Source organism: Pyrgilauda ruficollis, unplaced genomic scaffold (genome assembly GCF_017590135.1).
Source record: "Pyrgilauda ruficollis isolate IOZ18807 unplaced genomic scaffold, ASM1759013v1 scaffold1, whole genome shotgun sequence".
Taxonomy (NCBI): domain Eukaryota; kingdom Metazoa; phylum Chordata; class Aves; order Passeriformes; family Passeridae; genus Pyrgilauda; species Pyrgilauda ruficollis.
Genome location: NW_024508100.1, coordinates 22,731,765 through 22,751,323, shown reverse-complemented (window position 1 = coordinate 22,751,323; position 19,559 = coordinate 22,731,765). Strand labels below are relative to the sequence as shown.

At 39.6% G+C, this 19,559-nt stretch overlaps 1 protein-coding gene across 1 annotated transcript in view; it reads right to left on the bottom strand.

Moving 5' to 3' along the window:
• The window catches only part of CRACD (capping protein inhibiting regulator of actin dynamics), a 35,919-nt gene that overhangs the window by 9,779 nt on the left and 6,581 nt on the right, over positions 1 to 19,559 (bottom strand). Inside the window, exons 2-5 of the mRNA XM_041481862.1 lie at positions 14,543 to 14,678; positions 4,772 to 4,936; positions 2,170 to 2,238; positions 710 to 892 (exon numbers count right to left, since the gene is read on the bottom strand). Coding sequence (XP_041337796.1) covers positions 710 to 892; positions 2,170 to 2,238; positions 4,772 to 4,936; positions 14,543 to 14,662 — 537 coding nt within the window. The 5' untranslated portion in view covers positions 14,663 to 14,678. The remainder of the gene's footprint in view (positions 1 to 709; positions 893 to 2,169; positions 2,239 to 4,771; positions 4,937 to 14,542; positions 14,679 to 19,559) is intronic.

The window sequence follows — 19,559 nt, the reverse complement described above, 5'->3', positions numbered from 1 at the left end:
TTAATGTCCTGTCTAGCTATCATTTGTTGAGCCATTGTTTGGCTCCAGTTAACCATTGTATAAACAAGAGGTTTAAATTATAATTTCTTCATTACAAGAGTGATAAATGCAAGTACAGTGGTGCAGAAGAAAGGAAGTGGCCTCTCCTGAGCCCTATGTGGTTGAATACTCTTGTCCCATTTACAAGAACTAATAAGATGTCAGGATAAAAATCAAAACAGATATGCAGTAAGTGTATAAAGCTACAACTTTATATTTCTCTCTATAGCTGTTGCAAGAGCTACATTGCTTAAGTCTTATTCCTTCTTATAAGGCAAAGATATTACCCCTGTCAGAATCCATGCCCAATTTAGAGAATCTGATTTTTTTCCCAGCCAAATTTTGTACCATCTCATTGTCTATATCAGAGCAGCATTAACAGCAGCATGTATCTTCAGGCCTTTATGACCTAAAGTTTTTACTAGAAAAGCTAGAATCAGAAAACTCTCTTAATGTAAAATCCTAGTGGAAGTACTTCAGGTTTAAGCAGTAGTTGTCTCAACTGGCAATATTAAAACTTCTTTGCATCTGCTCCCCAGCTAGAGTTTCAGGTAACAGTGTTAATTAGCTCCCCTGCCTATAAGATCCTGGTACACTCATTTATGGCTATTTTGTACCCAGTTTCAAAAGTAATCTCCCTCCTCTCACTGTTTGGCCAGTCATTTAATACCTTTGTCAATCTCTTGTGCTGTCTTGACATCCTCTGCTTTTTTGGCTTCACTGACAGTTTGTGCTTAGCTGCACTGTTGTCTAGACGAGCAAGAGCCTGAGGAACTGAATCCAAATTGATTGTTTCAATTGTGCCAGAACAGGAAAACTGTCTTTTTGGCCGAGCTGACTTCATTGGAGTGACCTGTTTGTATCATAAACACAAGCAACCATTATTAAGCTATTTGTTCCATTAAGTAAGTAAGTAAATAAATAAATAAATAACACACACACATCTTTGCAGATTTGAATTCAAAGGAATTATTAGCAGAAAAAAATTAGAAACCCTGGCTTTCCATTATACAAATTACAAACTTTGGACATGAAAGCTGCAGTTCTAATATTCTCCCATTTTCAGTACTACACATTTTTATAGTTTTCACATAAAAATTACTTGGACCATTCTATTGAAGTTTTTTCACAGTTTAGCTCCACTCTGAACTTGTTGGGAATGGGAAAGGCACAGGCAGAGTTTTAAGCAACATCAAACACTGGGACATTTTAAAGTTTGCTTACTGTGAAAAAAGATCTACATCTTTAAATAATTTAGATTATACACTTTAGGCAGAAGCAAATCAGATTGACTTATCTAAGCTTCATAACAGAAAGCTACAGAGCTGTTCTCTCTGCATGGGAGATGACTGAAGTATTGGATCTCTGACTGGCACAGTGCCTGTGGAAAACCTTCCCTCCAGAGTCATGTGAAATTGTCCAAGACAGCTCCAAACAGCAAAATACTAAAGTAAGACAACACTGGCTTTGATGGGTGCTTTATTTCTCATGCCCTCCAAATACCTTCAGAAAGTTCAGAAAGTGCAAATATAAGCAAAGTGATTCAGTGAGACTCTTTCTGTGAATAAACAGTGGAACTGTATGTCTAGGCATGTAAGAATGAGCCTGACATCTGTCTCTTCCATAAGTCATCAGGTTATCATCCCAAGACTTGCATTTGGCATAACACAAATGGAAAAGGAAGACAGAGAAAAAAAAGGGGGGAAAACATCTTCTGTAAGGAAAGAAATCACATACATTGTTTTCAAGACAGCTCTGTAATCTTCTAAGGTTAAACATATGCTAATCAGGGAACCAATTACTTAAAAGCTGAGGGAACGTTTTGCATATGCTTATTGAATTACATGCAGGCATAACAAAGTATTAGAAGTACTTATGAAAATTATGACTCTGTGATTAATACATCAAATAGAGGAATGCTGCAAGACTGGCAGAGACTGGCTTCTGCTGTTTCCTGCAATCACCTCTTAAGATTTCTCAATCTTCGTTATTGCTAGCTCCAAAACTGCACAGCATTCACAAAATATTGGATGATCAATGAAACAATGTATGAAAACAAAAACTGTCAGGCTTCTAATATCTGAAATTAGAATGTAACTCAGTGCAAACCAAGTGCGAACTTTTTTTTACCTTTTCTTCCATTTCATGTCCTGTTCCAAGAAAATTCATTTTTCTCAAGAAATCTGGAGTGTCAGTGGACTAGAAAAGATTACCACAAACAAGCGTTAAAATGGAAAGGAATAATTAATTATTATTCAAAGGACTTGTGAAGTCATGTATATTAGGATAGGATTTTTCCCTCTTTCCTATCTCTTCAGGACTGATGGATAAGCAATTCTTGTCCCTACACGCTCTGAGCTTGTCTTCACTGCTCCTTGAATCACTGTGCTCCACACAGCGCTACAAAAGGCAAAACACTCAGGCTTCCTTAACAAAATAATCAGTTTCCAAAACAAAAGAAAGAGGAGGATTTTGATCAGGTCTTAATGATTTTATTTTCTCTTGACTTACACAAAAGGAAAAAAGATACTAGACTGTTCAGGCATTACCTGTGCTGCAAGGAATTTCAACTCCTTGTTCTTGATGACTCTTTCTAGAGAGCCAACAGTCCCCTAGAGCCATGGAAGCCTGGAGAACTAGGACTCTTTAGCTACTGTCCCTGTCCAAGCCATCATGGTGAGGAATTTTCAAGGCAGAGGGCTTGAAGCAGCATTCACCACACCTAGAAACATTGGTTTTAATAATTCTATCACAGTATTACTTCACAACCTCATGTGTGTTGGGATCCCATCACACCACATGATTGTTAATATCAAGGCTAAAAGCTCAGCTTCACAACTACAGGTTAAATTAAACCTAGAGCTCTTGACACCAATCTGTGTTACTCAGAAAAATGAGAAGTCACAGAGCATCACAGGAAACCTGTACAAAGTAGAGCAGAGCTATATGGTCCTAGCCACCAATTTTTGACAGAAGTCACCCCATCCCCCAAGACATATACAGACAGACATGCCAAGGAGTTACAAGACCAGCAGATGAGACAAGAGCAAAAACCAGGGAAGCTGCCATGCACCAGAATTCTCTGAGAACACAGGTAATTAGTAGTGTGCAGAAATAAATGAAAGTACCAAGTGCTGTGGCTGACACTATCCATGTAAAATTGGTTTGTTTGTGTCTACAACTGCCTCTGAGTAGGGATGGTTGCTCCTTCAGTATTTGGAAAAAGAATTGTGCAAAGGGGTGTTAATTTTGTTTTTAAAACATAATATTTTAAAGAGCAGCTGGTAAGAACTGAATTTCTCCCTCTGTGTTACACAAAAATACTCTAGTAGTCACTCAAACCCGCTCTAGTGGGTTTTAGTGCTTGAACTATTGTGTCCTTTGAGCTGGAAGTCACCAGGTGACACTAGGGGGTCCTGCAGGACCCAGGAAGAAGGCTGTCTGCAGAGAATCTGTGTTTATCTCAAACACAGACTCACCTAGCACCAGGGCAGAGACAGGGCATCGCCAAAGCCTGCCCACAGTCCCACTGCACACTTTGTGCTCTGAGGCACATGGAATGCTCTTGATTCACCTTACCTGATCATATCAGAAGGAGTACTTGTTAGGTAAAAATATATACTTTAATTTTTATCTTTCCAGATGGCCAAGGGAGATGTGTGAGTGTGCAGGTCCTACCCAAATGCCTGACTCCCTGGCAGCTTGAGCCACAATGTGCCACCACAAAAGAAGTGGTCACAGAGGAGTTATGTTGTCCCTTAAAGACTGATGAAGAATTTGGGCCAGCTCAGCCATAAACCTGCCTTCAGGGTGTTTGGCTGAACACAGGCATGGATTGCACAGGACCCTTGCTGCCTTGGCCTTTCACACAGCCAGCACTAGTGTGAGTGAACATGAGCACAGGCTCATGCCCCGGTGTCCCAGGATCCTAAGGGCCATGGATGGCTTCCCAAAGGGTTCCCAGGCACAAAGCCAGCCCTTTGAGCCTAAGGATCCTAAGGGCCACGGATGGCTTCCCCAAGGGTTCCCAGGCACAAAGCCAGCCTCCTGGCACAGAAGGTTGTCACTATTCTCCTTTCTGCCATTACAGCAACAAACTCAACCAGTCTTGCCTTAGAAACTTTCCAGAGACCATTCCTCACCATGTTTCTTCAGTCTGAACAGGACCCTTCTGGACACCTAAATGCCCACAGCATCAAAATCTCCATGAATTGAATCTCCATGAATTTGAATTATACTGGAAGTTTTCTTTTAGGAAGCATTCAAAATGCTTCTCTCCCTTCTTCACCTTCGGTTCCTGACCTTGAGAAATATGCGTACTTACTCTAAGACCGAGGATTTTATAGGCTTAGGCTTCACACACCTCTCATTTTGAAATTATTTTCCTTTTTGGTATTTGATGCTGCGAACAACTATCCTTGCTGGGAAGTCCACATTTTAAAATGTTTTCTGTATTAGAAAAAATTCCTGAGTTTTAGCAACACTGGAAGTAATGTCTGCACTGCTGGAAGCTCAGTGCAAACACTCAAACCAGTAATTCTGTGTGACCTGGCTCAGGATGCCAGAAGCACGCTTCCCACCAGGCCAAGAAGCACAAGCTGAGAGATCCCTCCCACGTAAAACAGCCCACTGAGCTCTGCTATGCCTCACTGGAAACATCTGCTACACCTCAGTGAACTTTGCTGCTTTAGCACTGCTCTAGTGCCATGGACACGTCAATTTAAGTGCTTACTTTATTACTGCAGTCTGAGATCGCTGTGTCCTGCTGGGTCTCAGTCTCCATGGGGCTGCTGAGCAGTGCATCATCTTCTGCACTGGCGTTTGCTTCCCCCATCGTCCTTGCAGAAATTGTCATTTGTGGAGGCTGCCCAAATTTTATATTTTTGGCCAACTGTTGCTGAAAAACAAGAAAAATAAAACAAACAAACAAAACAGGTATTTATATTACAAGCAAAATAAGCCAAGTCCAGCTTTCTGCCTGAAAGCTGCACAGAAATATTCTGGGCAACTTCTGACTCTGGACAAAAAAAACCCAACAACAAACAAAAACAAACAAATGCCAGCCATCCTGAGGCTCAGGTTGTTGCAATGTGGGGGGCACCATCTCTTCTTTCTCCCCACAAGGTGACTAAAGTGAGGAATTTACTACATGATTTCTGATTTTAGTTCTTGACGGTGTTGTCAACTTTTGAAAATTTGCTGTGAGTTTTGAAACAGTCAATCTCTTTTTAAAATCTATGTTCTAGCTTAAGACTCTGTTTATAAAAGCTACTTATGAAGCCTTTTAGTTGTGACGTTTAAGCTTATGAGAAAAGTGTACTGTGAGAAATTAAAACTACCCCAAAAGGCAACCTTTTTATTTTCTAGCCCCCAAACCCTGCACCTCATGCATTTGTATTTCTAAAAGGTATCTTTATTGTAATGTTTAATCATGAGTTTTAAATGTTAAGGGTTTGGCACAACCCTGCCTTAGAGAAGCAAATTCTCAAAGCAGGGGAAAGCCAGCTCTTTTAAATGCTTGATCTCATAGGAAGAATATACAAACTCATGTCTGCTCATGCTCACGAGCACTGCCACTCACTGCTGTTGCACAAGGAGTTTAGGCAGGGGACATGCAAGAGATGGATGGATAAAAAAAGCTTTCCCACCGTTTATTTTCCATGTTGAAGCAATATTCTGTCATGGGTTACAAGGAAGTACTCTTAAATTACATCAAGCATAAGATGAATAAAATAAGAAGTGTGTACTATGTGTTCTCTAGCAGGGTGAGTTAAAGAAATTGCAGCCCTGGCTACTGCAGAGACATGCACCATACAGACTTTGAATGTGAGCTTTTTGCAAAGGAGAGAAGAAATTCTCTAGAAGGAGCAAATGGAGCAAGAAACATTTATGAATATATTCTTTTCCCGAAAAATTTCAGGGAATCATTCTCAAGTAGGAAGGAAGGGACCACGGAGTTATTTTCCTGCTTTGCTGTTTTTCAAGGACAGAAAATTCTCCAAAGGGGATCTCCCATTTTTGTCTTGTGATACTATGAACAAGTAATTCAACTGTGCAGCTTCTATTCAGGGGTAATGTCAGATACTTACACAGGACCCTAAGAGAAGTTTGCTGCTGAGAGTTGTGGAAGATTGAAGTAGATAGTAGGTAAAACAAAGATTTTTTTTTTTCCCCTATAGCATAGAATCAGTAACACAATGCACACATGAGGAGCTGTTAAGGAAAGATATCCTCTAAAGGAATTCAGTTCAGATTAGTCTTTCTTGCCATGGTTCCCAGTGGGCTAGACTCATATCAAGTTTATCCATATTACCCCAAAAACATTAAGAGATTGGTGTATGGAACCATTAAAACAAAAATTACATGCAGAAATTCCTCATAATCAGGTTATTAAACTAGAATAGCTTTTTCAGTCTCGTCACTGTGTTAGTAATTTATGCCCATTTGAATTTTGGCAGAAAGTAGTGAAATTCGTATCATAAAGCATTTTAGCATAGTGGACAGTTCTGAATGGCAAACTTGTATTCCCACTTGGATTACTGGCATAATCTAAAGGCAAGGGTTTCACCAAGTCCTTGCAGGCTTTTGTGTTAGCAGTGCAGCTCTCTGACTTGAAATCTCACATGATTCCATTGTGTACATGGGAGCTGGAAGGGGCAAAATGGGCTGTATGAGATCATGTGAGGCCTTTAATTCTGCTCTATTCCTGCAGGCCTTCTCAATATTAGAATCAAATTATTTCAGAAAAAAGTATTAATTTGATGATGTGTTTTCAAAGTTGAGACTGCTCTTTTCTTCTTCCCAAAGTCATATTCCTAGACAAATAATTCTCCTGGGCAGGAAACTGGAACTATCAGCATTGCTGAGCAACCAGCTAGGAAACTACGGATCTGTGCATCTGCTCGTGGTGGGAACACGCACACGTTAACATATTGCTTGCAGTGTGTTTTGGAGGAAGGGATGGTGTGTTACCCTTCTGATCTTCTGACAAGTTCTTGATGTAAGTGTGGGTGTGCAGTGCTTGCTGGGAGTTCGGTGGTGGAGCTGTTGTGGAGAAAGGTCTATGCTTGAAAAAGAATGGTCTTTTTAATTACCATCAAAGGTGCTTGAGGGCTCTGCAGTAACAGTGTGTTTTTCTGTATATAAAAGTTTAAAATGTTATTTTCCTGATATTTCCAAGAAATATACTTTCCAGTATTAATGGACTGTACACAGTCATGACTGGTTTTTTCTTTTGGGGGTTTTTTAATTGTTTCAAAGCTTTAAAAGTCTGCTTGCTCAGACTAGAATAAATTAGTTAGAAGATTGAGGAATAAACTCCAGTAACCCTCACCCTTCCATAACAAAAGGTGCTTTCTCTGTATTATTTATTTATTGGCCTTTTCTGAAAAAAATTATCTTAAAAAACAAAAAGCTCCACTAGTAGTTCTCCACTGGCCAGTTCCTTTTGGTGCATTCTAATCTCTAAAGCTGACACTAAATACCAAATGAGCAAATGTCAAAATCTCAAATAGCTCATTGTAACTACTGAGCAAATTTATTCTTATTGCTGTCACAGAATAATGCTAAACCTGCTTCTTGGTCTTTTTTAGAATGTGCTTATAATGTAACTGCAATGTAACTCTCAGAAAAATTCCACACTGATGGATTTTCTACCTGGTCAAACATAAAAATTCTAAAAATGCATCACCCATGAAAGAAAATAAAAACCCCACAAATTTTACTTGGGAGAACAGTCAAATATCCTCACCCAAAGATGGAGATACACCAGTTTAAGATGGAAGACCTTTGAGAAGAGGCCATAATCCCTGAAAAGGAGCATCTGCTTTAAATTTCTCGAAAGTTTCAGTTGGATATATATTTCTGAACACATAACTATAAATCCTCTGTAGTTAAGAATTCCCTGTGCTGACAGTTTGTGGCTGATTGTTGCCTAAGGAGGATTATTTGCAATGCCAGTCATTAGGAGTTGCAGGCATCACATTTTGTTCTTCTGCCATTGCACAGTTGTGGCTAAATAGAATTTTGAAAATCTCCACAGACGCATATGGGGCTCAGTCAAGGACCTTGGTCTCTCTTGGTTTGTTCAAGAAGACTTGTAATTTAGCAGCCAGAAACCACCATCTTGCTCTGAAATCTGGCAACCGGAAGCAGCAGCAAACAGATGAATTTTCTGTGCCTGCACCTCCCACTTCCAGCCTTATCAGCTCCAGTGGGCACTCCTGGTCCCTCCGTTTGCAGCCAGTGGGAAAACATTTCCACAGGACTTACAAATCCTTCTCACCACCAAAGAACAACTCAGCTACCACACAGTACCTATACCATGAAGCAGGGGCTGGAGACACCACACACAAGGGAGCTTTAGGATGACATCCAAGCAAAGCTTACCTCATCCACTTTTTTTTTTTTTTTTTTTTTTTTTTTTTTTTTTTTTTTTTTGTGTGTGTGTGTAAGATTCATGAGGTTTCTGTAAGATTCCTGATAGTTTTTCTCCTCACACAATTCGGTGGCTGTCAGTGCAATAGTGATGTCTGCACATCCAATACTGATAAATAAATACTAGGAATTTAGATAATTCTAAGTTTATACTCATTCAGTTTTTAAAATCTTTCTTGGTAACTGGACCATGACACAGGCCCACTTCTATTTCATGCAAAATAATTTGCTAAAATGTGATACTACTCAGCTGACACCAGCTTCCCATTAATAACTTAAGGAATAAAGCTCCTAAGTAAAATTGTTCTGCGTTGTCTGGCACCTGCAGCTAATAAAAAAAAAAAAGCCCAGACTTTCAAAGCACTCCTTGCATTTGCATAGAAAATGCCACAGAACAAGTTTTCCATATTAATTGGCAAAGAGCCCAGATCAGGCTTACATCTCCTCTCTCACTTCCATTTGGCTCCTCTTCTGTGTACATGCCTACTTGCATGTCTGTTGGGTTCAGGCCCCTGAAACCACATCATTCTTAGGGCTTCATGCCTGGACTGAATCCAAAACTGGATCCACTGAGCTGCTTGCTCTCTTCAGTTAAAAATCATTAAAACAGAGTGTACTATTTCAGCTGATTCCATTCAAACAAGGCTTACAAGAAATGCTGGTCATACTTCTCCTTCAACTCAAAGATCTACTCTTCATATCTGCTTGCAACGCCTAAATATAACGAAACTTAACTGACATTAAGTTTTCTAGTTATATATCAATGGAAAATAACGACTTAATTAACACTTGTCCTAAAAAAAGGCACACTGTTGAAATTCCACTTGGTCCTGTATGGTATCTCAGAATGATCAAAAATCAAATGCTTTGGGAGTACATAAGAACAGGGTGAGCCTATACTGAGCCCATACTTGTAAATGCTCCAATGATTTGTGGCATGTGAGGAATTTTTATACAGTCCAACAAGAAATATTTGTTTTGATTTGGAAGTGTTACTAGTTTCAGCTGTTGCTCATGCGTTCTTATGCAGTGAAAGACTGAATAATTGTTCTGTATTCATGTTATCAATTCCATTCATGATTTCAGGCATCTCTAACATATTCTCTCTTTTAATTTCTTTTCGGGGCTCAGAAGAGAGTTCACCGAATTCATGGTGAAGTGTGGAAGTGAGTCCACTTCTTAATCCAAACTGGAACATCTGCAGCATGTCTAGACAAATTAAATACCCCACATGAGCTTTTTTTTTTTTAATCAAGGAGAAAATAAACTAAAAAGCATCACGTGAAAAGTTATATTGGTATAGCTTTAGAAAATAATCCAGGTATAAAATTAAGATAGAAACCTATAGAAAATTAGGAAAAGAACAAGTATTAGCACAGACCTTTTGGATACAAGATGCAGGGAGGAAACTACTCCACATTCCATTGCTGGAGCAGTATGTGGTTAGGGGCAATACATTTGTAGAAACTTTTTGGGAGGGTCCAAAATAGAAGAACAGTGAAGGAGCAAACTGTAAATGGACCTCTAGAGACGTGTATTTGCAACAAATCCAGACATGAAAGAAGATTTTGGTGCACAGTGGTGATGGATCACTTACACATGCTCATGTGTAAAGAGAAAATTTTGTGGAGAGGCTTGAAGATACAGCATCTGTGGCATTTGTCACATCAGTCTCTCCAAAAGCAAAGCAAAGCAAATGCAAGGAAGGGACATTTTCCTTCCTTGGAAAGCAAGCTTATTTTCAGAGATTAATATGATCATAGGAAAAAGAAGGTCTGCCCAAGAAATGCTAGAATGGTTTAGAAAAAAAATTATAAATTCAGTTTATCAAACAATAATAATTTTCAAATATGAGGAAAACAATTTGTCTGCAGTGGCACTAGAAAATAATGGCAAGAAAGAAATTAATTGTAAGAAATACAAAGCTAGGCAATAATGAAGTGAAAATTCACTCCCAGTTCTGAAAAATTCAGAGCATCATGGTAAAAGATAATTGCTTTGGGGTTTGAAAAATGGCTTTGTAGCTCTGTTGTGATCTGGGCAGTCAGAAGCAGAAGATACACTGGGAGTGGCTGGTAGAACAGAGATGTGCAATGCACAGTGAGGGAAGCACTGGCTTGGTCATTAGCTAAGATAGGCTAATGACTAAAAGAAATGTAATTCAGAACACTACAGTCATAAGGTCTGACAACGAGAAAATCATACAGGTCATTCATCATTACAAAATCAGGGAAATATGAACTTTAAAAGTGGTCCTTTTGCATTTGACCGAGAAGTTGTGCTACACGAAAAATGTTTTCTCATAATTCGTATCTGTATAATAAATAAGTACTTTATAGCTTTACAGAGCAGAGGGTTTGTTTTAAACTACATGGCCACAAAGGAACAAAACAAAACAAAAAAGGATGTAACCCAGTAGTTCCTAAAGGCCATAAGCCATATGTCACAATCTTTAATATTTCTTGCAGCTGACTGCCGCAGCTGCACAGATGTCAGATGATCCACGATAATTTCAGTGAAGGCAAGCAGTGGAGAACAAAGGCAGCAGCAGTGCCACACCATGGCATCGTCACAGCAAGTGGCAGAGAGTAGTGTAGACGCTCCAGGAAACCAATGTTTTAAACAAGCTTCCATTTTGCCTGCTGCAGTTTTTGTGAGTATGAAATAAAAACCCTCTTCTGCTCATTTGACCATTTCTGGCAAATATCAGAGGTAGGAAGAAGAGTCACAGCTACAAAACATCAGGAAATTGTTTTAAGACACTTTGACGGGAGAAGAAAACCAACCAGTAGCCTCTGGAAGGGAAGGATGTAAAAATGAAGCTCCAAGAGTTGGGTTGTGGGGCTTTTTCTGACACACTGCTAGGTTTACAGTTTAAGCATTCCTTGTGTCTCATTCACAGCCCTGCATGACAAGTACAGCAACAGATCCCCAGAAACTAAAAGAGCTCAATATTAAGAGTACCAGTGCCTGTGTACCACCTCTTGCTGGGAGCAGGTTCAGGCTGGCTTTCTACCCTGGATCTTAAAAATTATGTAATGATAAATCTCAGCAGTTCCAAAGAACAAGGAAAAGACTGCTTTTACAACACCAAATGGCTTCAGCCAACACAAAATAACTGCAGGATACAAAAGGGCTGCTCGAAGTTTATGAGAGGTCAGGCTTTTCTCAGCCTGAGTTCTAGCACACAGTAAAACCCTTGAACATGACCAAATCCATTTACAGAAAGCATGATAAGATGAATACTGCCAATCTGAAAATCAATAAAACCAAATGAGAGCAATTCCAGAAAGAACTAATTTGCCTTTCATGCATAATTAGAAAGAGAATTCCCACAATAAGCAGTTGAACCAGTGCACGGGCTGGCCAGCTGCCCAGATTACTATGGAGTTTGCACCATTACACAACAATTTTGTGGGTTCATCAACACTCTGAAGTCAGCAGAAATGCAAGACAAGAAGGAAGAAACACTTTGTTGATCCCCAGAATAAGATCCAGCACCATCAGTATTAAATGGCTTGCATTGCTATTCTGACTTCAAAACCCTTTTTGCCATGCTGTCTCTTAGGTTTGTAAGTGCAGGGACTTTTCCAAAAAAAGATTTCAGTTTTCCAGGAACATTTTCTGTACTACCTCCAAAAAAAAAAAAAAAAACACCTCCTGAAAAGGGTTAAAATCTGCAGAGCTTTTGATCTCCATCTGTAATGCAGCAAGTTTAGAGTCAGCACAGGGCATGGAATCCTGGCAACAATTCTTTACTGAAGAGTACGTTGCCAGGTAAATGGAAATTGGAAGTGCTGTGCTCCCACCCTGACATACAAGCCTGGCAAAGCCACAGTAATGCTGATGGCTGGCCACAGAATTGCCTTAAGGAGCAGAGTGCTCTTCAGAAGAGAGAACTGTCTCCTCCTAATCCACTGCTTTAAGAAATACAGAAGTTCCCAGCTGGAGTTAGCTTGCAGAAAGATTTCAAAGATGGTAGAAGCTTCTGGTATCAGGAAACAGAGCATCAACATTTTCTGTGACTGAAAAAGCACATAGCAAACACTGGCTCATAGAACAGCAGGAAAAAAAGAAAGGATGGGGTATGCAGTGCATTAAACCTTCAAACAGGAATGATAGTCCAAATAACTCAGACCTGGGACTCAACTCTAAGGCCAATTTAAAATGTGCAATGGGATTTCGGCATGACTTTTTCCTAAAACTTAGGGAACAGTTGCAGAAATCATGCCTAGAGAAATGGGAAAAGTTACATGCTGGGCAGCAATTTTTGAAGATACAAGAAGTGGTCCTTGGGCTTATTACAGGGAGGCTTTCCATGGGTTTACAAAAAAAATCCAGGGACATTTAGATGAATGTATGACTGTTCTGTGTGAACATGTAAATACTGAAAAGTGTCATTTGCATTCCTTATGCATTCCTTTTCTGAATGAACAAGTGGCTCTCACCACCATCATCAGAGTTGAAAAATCAATGTGGTATGTTACAGGCTGGGTTCCAGCTACACTAAAATGAGAAAAATGAACTACCATCATTCAATTTTAAATAAAAAGGCAAGCACATTTTTTACATCAAGCAGCTGAAACAATATTGTCCCTTAAAATACATACAGTTGACCACACTAAAAAAAGGCTTATGCAAAGTTCATATGAGCAAGAGAGTACCACTGACTACTTATTTTGTGACTTTCAAGGGTGACATTTTGCTCTAATTTTCTTGATTTAGCATTTGCTTAGTGAACATGGTTGTTACCAACTGTATTAACTATACTTTTTCTCAGGTAGCTTAGTTTAGCAAAGGCTCTAATTTCTATTGAGAATTTTAAGCTGAATTTTGATATGAGAGAAAACACCACTGGAAGTGAAAAGTTATTCAGAGAAAAGCCAGTATACGGAGGCTAAGAAAACAAATCCAACGGACAGCGAGGGCACAGCTCCCTGAAAGAGCTGGGGGGCTTTGTGGGACATTGCAGGACAGGCCCACATACCTCAGGTCTTGGCCCAGAGTCAGCAGTCATTTGAAATATAGTGGTTTCCAGCCTGGAAAATAGCATGCACTGAATCTACCTGACCCAGGGAAACTTAAACTGAAAAGCCAGCACAGAGGAATTGGAGATGTCCTAGTGAGGCTTTACTCCAGAGTCCATCCACAATCAGCACTGGGCAGGTGCTCCGTCTGCTGACAGCACCGGGCAGGAGGCAGAACAATTCCATCCTGAAGGTCACAGCTGTCTAATTTCAGGATCTCTCACTCACCAGGAAAGATGGATTGTGGGTAAGCTTCAGAGGTAAGAGAAATCAATGGTATTTTGCTAGTCATCTTCAGGGTAACAGCACTTGCACAGCATTAAAAATTCATCAGCATTTTGACAGGATATGTCAGCATCCTGAACAGTAAAGTGCAACATATTTCTGAAGGACAGCTCTCTCAAGGTCTAGAAAGGCATAAAGCTGTGAATCTTACAGATATACAGGGAGTAAAGCAAAAAATTAGTTTGAGCACTAATGGGAGAGTCCTGAAAAAGAAGGGAAAGCGGATCATATAAAGCTCTTTAGAAGCAAATACCCAAATGTGTTGTTTATGCTTTGGAGAGATAAACAAATCCACCTTCCATGAAAACCACTGAAAGTGCAGAGAGAAAAAGGAGAAAAAAATGCAATACATAAGAACATATAATTAAATTGGCTTTGCAAAGAAGTCTCACTCTGCATGCCATTCCCTGTTCTCAACACTGCCTTCCTTTTTTTTCTCTCATTACCACAATTGTATGACTTAGGCATACAGATCAGGACATGCCAAAACCATGAGTTCAATTCAGATGAGTCCCACAGGTGCAGATTTTTCTGCAGATATGTTTACAGCATCAATGCTGTACTTTTCAAGACCAAAATCTGTAACTTCTGCAGATTATTTGAATTACTTGCAATGGCTTTTGGCCAGAGAACTTAACAAGGCTGAGAATCTGTCCCAAGGCTATAGGAAAAGCAACCCATCTTTATGCACATTTAACATGTTCTGGAGAACATTTTCCACATTTTAAATATTTTTCCCACTGGCAATTTCTTACCTGAAGAATTTTGACTTTTCCTAAAACGTTCTCCTGTGACATTGCTTGAATGGCCTGTTCACTCTCTGTTCTCCCATCAGGTATGAAAATACTGTCATGGGAAAAAGCTCGACTGCCCATAGAATAATGGGAGGATCTGTTAAAAAAAAAAAAAACCAAAAAAAACAAAAAAACCAGTCAACAAGTAAGTAAGTACTGCAATTAATTTATGAGAGTGACTCTTCATATCATATCATAGTTGTCCTGCTGTATGGATTCCACCCCCCCACCCCCCCCCCATTGCCTTCTAATTAAAACCTTTGTACATTCTCAGAGGAGAGATATCCAAACACTTTTTGTTTTCAGAAGTTTAATGGAGGTGCATGATTCCTTTATATACAGTCTCCCTCCTTGGAAGGACCTAGAGTTGGGTGTTTTTAACAGGAGTGTTGAGAAGTTCAACTGATTTTGCTTGTAAGCCTCAAATCTGTTTGAGGACACAGACTAGATGGTGAGGATGCACACACTGCCAGACTGCGTACCTAAGAAAGTGCATTCATGCTCAGTGCCCCTGCTTGGGAGTGACACAGTGTCACTCCTGGTCAAAGAAAACAGCAGGTGCCAAGCAAGGGAGCTCTGTAACACAAAAACAGAGGTGTTACAGTGCAGGAAGACTCTTCTATACAGCTACCTCCTTTAGCTGATGGCTCAGCACTTGCTGTGGCCATGAGCATGATCACACTGCCAATAAAAGGTTATCACCAAACCCCCAGGCTGCTCAGAAGCTGCACCAAGGTGTGTGTCCTTGATTAGCCACGAAGAGCAAGAAATGCCCGTGTGCTGCTGCTAAACTGAACACTGCTGCCAAGGAGGAGGGTGTGTACACACGAACCTGTTCTATGGCTCTGACTGAAGTCCACAGGCAAAGGCACAAAACAAAACGGGGTTTAATTCACCAGAAATCATTCCAATGAATTTAATTGTAAGAAAACTTAAAGAGTTAAAAGTAAAATTAAAAAAAGGCTAGTGGTTTTGGGGGCACACTGAGGGAAAAATGTATCTGTTTAAAAGTTATGTTTTGTCTTACCTAGAATATTCCATGGTAATTGAAAAGCTCATAATCTATAATCATGATAAAGCCACAATTAAAAAAACCAGAACAACTGTGAGGTCCTAAATCTCCACTTTTAATAACTTGTTGGCAACCATACAGAACCCACTCAGAGTTTCAGGAAACAATTTGGAGGGAAAAAAATATAGTTTTGATATAGATCTATCCAACATAATGTTCTACATATGATAAAAACATTATAAATCAATATTTCAGCAAAAGTAAGGAAGTTGATACTTCCAGCAAGAGATGTAAGTAAAAGAACAAGAAAAATTAAGTTTCACACATTTAAGATCAGTATATTATCTTTTCTGCCTTTTAAAATGTGCTAATTGTTCATGAAATGTTCAAGATATTTCTACTCATACTTTGGAAACAAATAAGTTAGGAATGTATTTATTACATTTTAATCTAATTTTTCCCTGAGGTATTTTAAGTAAAAACAATAATCTTTTCTTACAAAGGGAGAGTGTCATATAGGGTTACATAACCTTGTTGAAACGGATTAGATGATAGACTATTCTTGACTTTTATAACATAATTTCTTAGCGAGAACCTGAAAATAACAGAATAAAAAGTCTACCAAACCCTCTCCCCCCTCTCATTTATATATAAAATACTTTTGCACTCACAAAATAATCAATCCAGTTTTGGGGGGAGAACACACACAGTTCTCTGAATCATTCCATCTTCTATAGAATCACAGACTAACTGAAAAACTTATTTTCATCCAGATTAGCATTTGAGTAACATGCTTAATTTGAAACAAACCAACAATCAGGCAAAGAGCTGGTCAATATTCCACAACACTTTTAGCCATGGAAGAAGAGGAACATTCAACTGATGCTATATTCTGTGTTAGATTTTTTTTTTTATAAAACCCACAACTTGGTTGCCTCTGGCTGTTAAAGTACACCTTTAAAGTTTCTTTTAGAAACCTTTTATTAGAGAAGCCATAAAATTATATTTTTAAACCTGCTTCTAAAAAGGTTTCTATACCGAATCACTGTGACTCAGTCTGTTCACAGAGCTGTGGGAAAACTGATGGCACTGAAATACCTCTACCTTGCTTGGCCAGCCAGGAGTCAATCAGTGAACCACAACTTGAGAAGCGTCCCTTACACAGAGACAAATTCCTAGCAGGCCTGGAAATGAAGGGTTTGACATGAAACAGAGTGAAAGTTGGCTTTTCTCATATAATTGTGTAGGTCTGTTTGAACTGAAAGCTCCAGCATTGCATTCAACAAGGTGGGAAGGACAGACAAAAACACTGACAAACCAGCCCTTGCAAGCCCTCTGGCACTGGCACTGCTCAGTGTGTGAGCCTGCTGCAGGTGCAGAAGGCAAGGCCAGTGGGAACTGGTTGTTTGCTATTTATCTTTGAGCTCAGAGATCTGCTGAGAATGCATAGTCCAGGTCATATTGTTCTCCAGAGAGGATCCTTTCTCAAATATTTTCCCAGTTATGCTGTGGCTCAGACATTTGTGGCTTTGTCTCACAGCTACTCACTGTGCATAAACACCATTCACCCCTTTTGCTGTCCAGTGGGTTGGACTTCTCATGCTTAAAATCAGACACCTCATGTATATTTGTGTGTGTCACAAGTAATTAGTAGGCAAGGGTTGCAATTCAGGCACCAAAGAGTTCAGTGACTTGTCTGGAAGCTGTTCTTGACCTTACTAATGAATTGTTAATATTGAAGTTGGGAGCAGCCAATCTGCAGCTTTGAAACTGAAGAGAATTTTCCAGCAGTTCAAACGCCAAAACTGCAGTTGACCAACAGCATGAATACTCTGACTGGAATTGCCTGGTAACACCTGAATCTCTGAAATGGAAGAAAAGAGCAACTGCTGAGGTCAGTTCTGGTGGACTGCCCGGGACATGGCTGTGAGTGAAAATCTTCCCCACTCTGCTGCAGAGCTGAGGACGCTTTTAGGAATCTAGTTTCTCCTCCTGCCTGCAAACTTGCCTAAATTTCATTTAAAACTTTCTTTAGGGACACCAGGTCATGTGAAGCAGCTTGGCAGCTCCATGTGACCTGCAACCATAAGTACATCTCCACTAAAAATCCAGCTCTTTGACAAGTGCCCACAATGGCAGGTTAGGACCATGCTAAGCATTTACAGCATCTCCAACTTCTCTCAGACACCAACTGCTCTCTCTCTCCCCCCCTCCTTGTTAAAATGCACACACATTTTTATTTCATAACAAAAGGGAGGACAAACGTATCTGAAAGGTTTTGTCTCTGTTTTTTGTTTTCTTGTTGACTTTGTAATAAAACATAACTCCAGATTGTCAGAACATGAAACAGTCACAAGAAACCCCACAATGAATTAATGCCAGACTGCTCTCTATCCCTTTGAAATGCTTTGCAAATATGCTGAATATTTAAGAAGTGGGTGAATGAGCAATTCTGCTAGCCACATGTCCAACAACTGGTAAAAATAGTTTAAGAATTTTGTTTAAATATCTATGTAGGCTAAAGAACATTGGAAAAAAGATATTCACACATTGTAGTAACCTAGTTTCTTTTACAGGCAAGTTTAAATAGCAGTTAAGGTGATTTCCAAGCCACTTGTACTTTCTGAAAGGTCTCTTATTTTACTCCCTTGGAGACCACAGTCCTTTCACATTTTCCCAGTTGTGAATTTGACAGATTATATCCCAAAGGTCCTTTTTCCACTGCATTTTTCACTTTGCTCATGTTCTACTTTTGGAAAGCCTGAATTTAAGTCATAATACAGTATGAATAATTGAGCTTCCTTTGCTGTTACCCATCTCTGAAGTTTTTCTTAGAAGTCTTTATACAATAACATCCTCACAATCCACATTTATAGACCGTTCTCCCTTCAGTTAAAAGGAATACCAGGATGTCAATATCAGGAGTGGATTTCAACAAATTCACAGCATGACAGAGATATGGGCTACAGTCACAGCCATGGCTGTGAAGGTATTACAGTTTCAAACTTCCAGATCACTTCCAAGAGACGTGGGAAAACAGGGGCATCAGTTTATGAGCACTTCTGTTGATAATTCCAGTGATGACACTTCAGAGGCTGTTTGTGCTGAAAATAGTTGAATCATCATCTGACTCACTTTCAGAAACCTGACTAAATTACATGAATTATGGATGTGCTATATCAAAATACAAAGCACTTTTAACATGTTCTCTCTGAAGATGTGTTGCAACCCAAATATCATGTTCCAGTTTCAATTGCAATACACAAATTTTCAAAACTAATTTTTTCATACTGAGAGCAAAGTTAAATTCCATTTGCTCTTTAACCATTCCTCATTCTTGCTGAGGTGTCTGTGTGTGCTAAGAAATCTTCACAGTAGAATGGGACCACCCTGAGCCTACAGAAAAAGTCTTATTTCTTTCCCATGAAACACAACAGAGACCTTCTTTGGACCCTCCCTCGGCTGTCCACTGCTACAGATCTATTTAGGATGTGATCTTCCGTAAGTTCTAGGTACCTCAAGTCAGGACTGGGTGCGGTATCACACCCTTTATCGTCCTCTCCATGTGTTCCCATCACCTCTTCTGTGCCTTATTAGTGGCCATTGTTCACATGAAACAATTCAGAGAAATGTTCTAGCTGTGTATCTAGAGAGCTGTTGGAAAGAGTCAGACACCAACCAACATTTACTGCTGTGGGACTGCACCTCCTTAACTGCATCAGAGCGTGTGCAGGGACACTTTTGCACAGAATACAACATTATTGTAATGACACTGGTGGCTATGAGGTTTTTAGACCCCATTTTTTCTCCAGTGCTGTTTCTTCTCTTAAAGACAAATTTGTGATCCTTTAAAAGGGGGAAGCTTTTCCAGAAAGGAATACTGAGACCTCGGCTCTTATATAATCCCATCCTGGTGCAATACTGAAGAACAGAAATCTCACACCACCAGTTGCCTCTTTGGTGTGT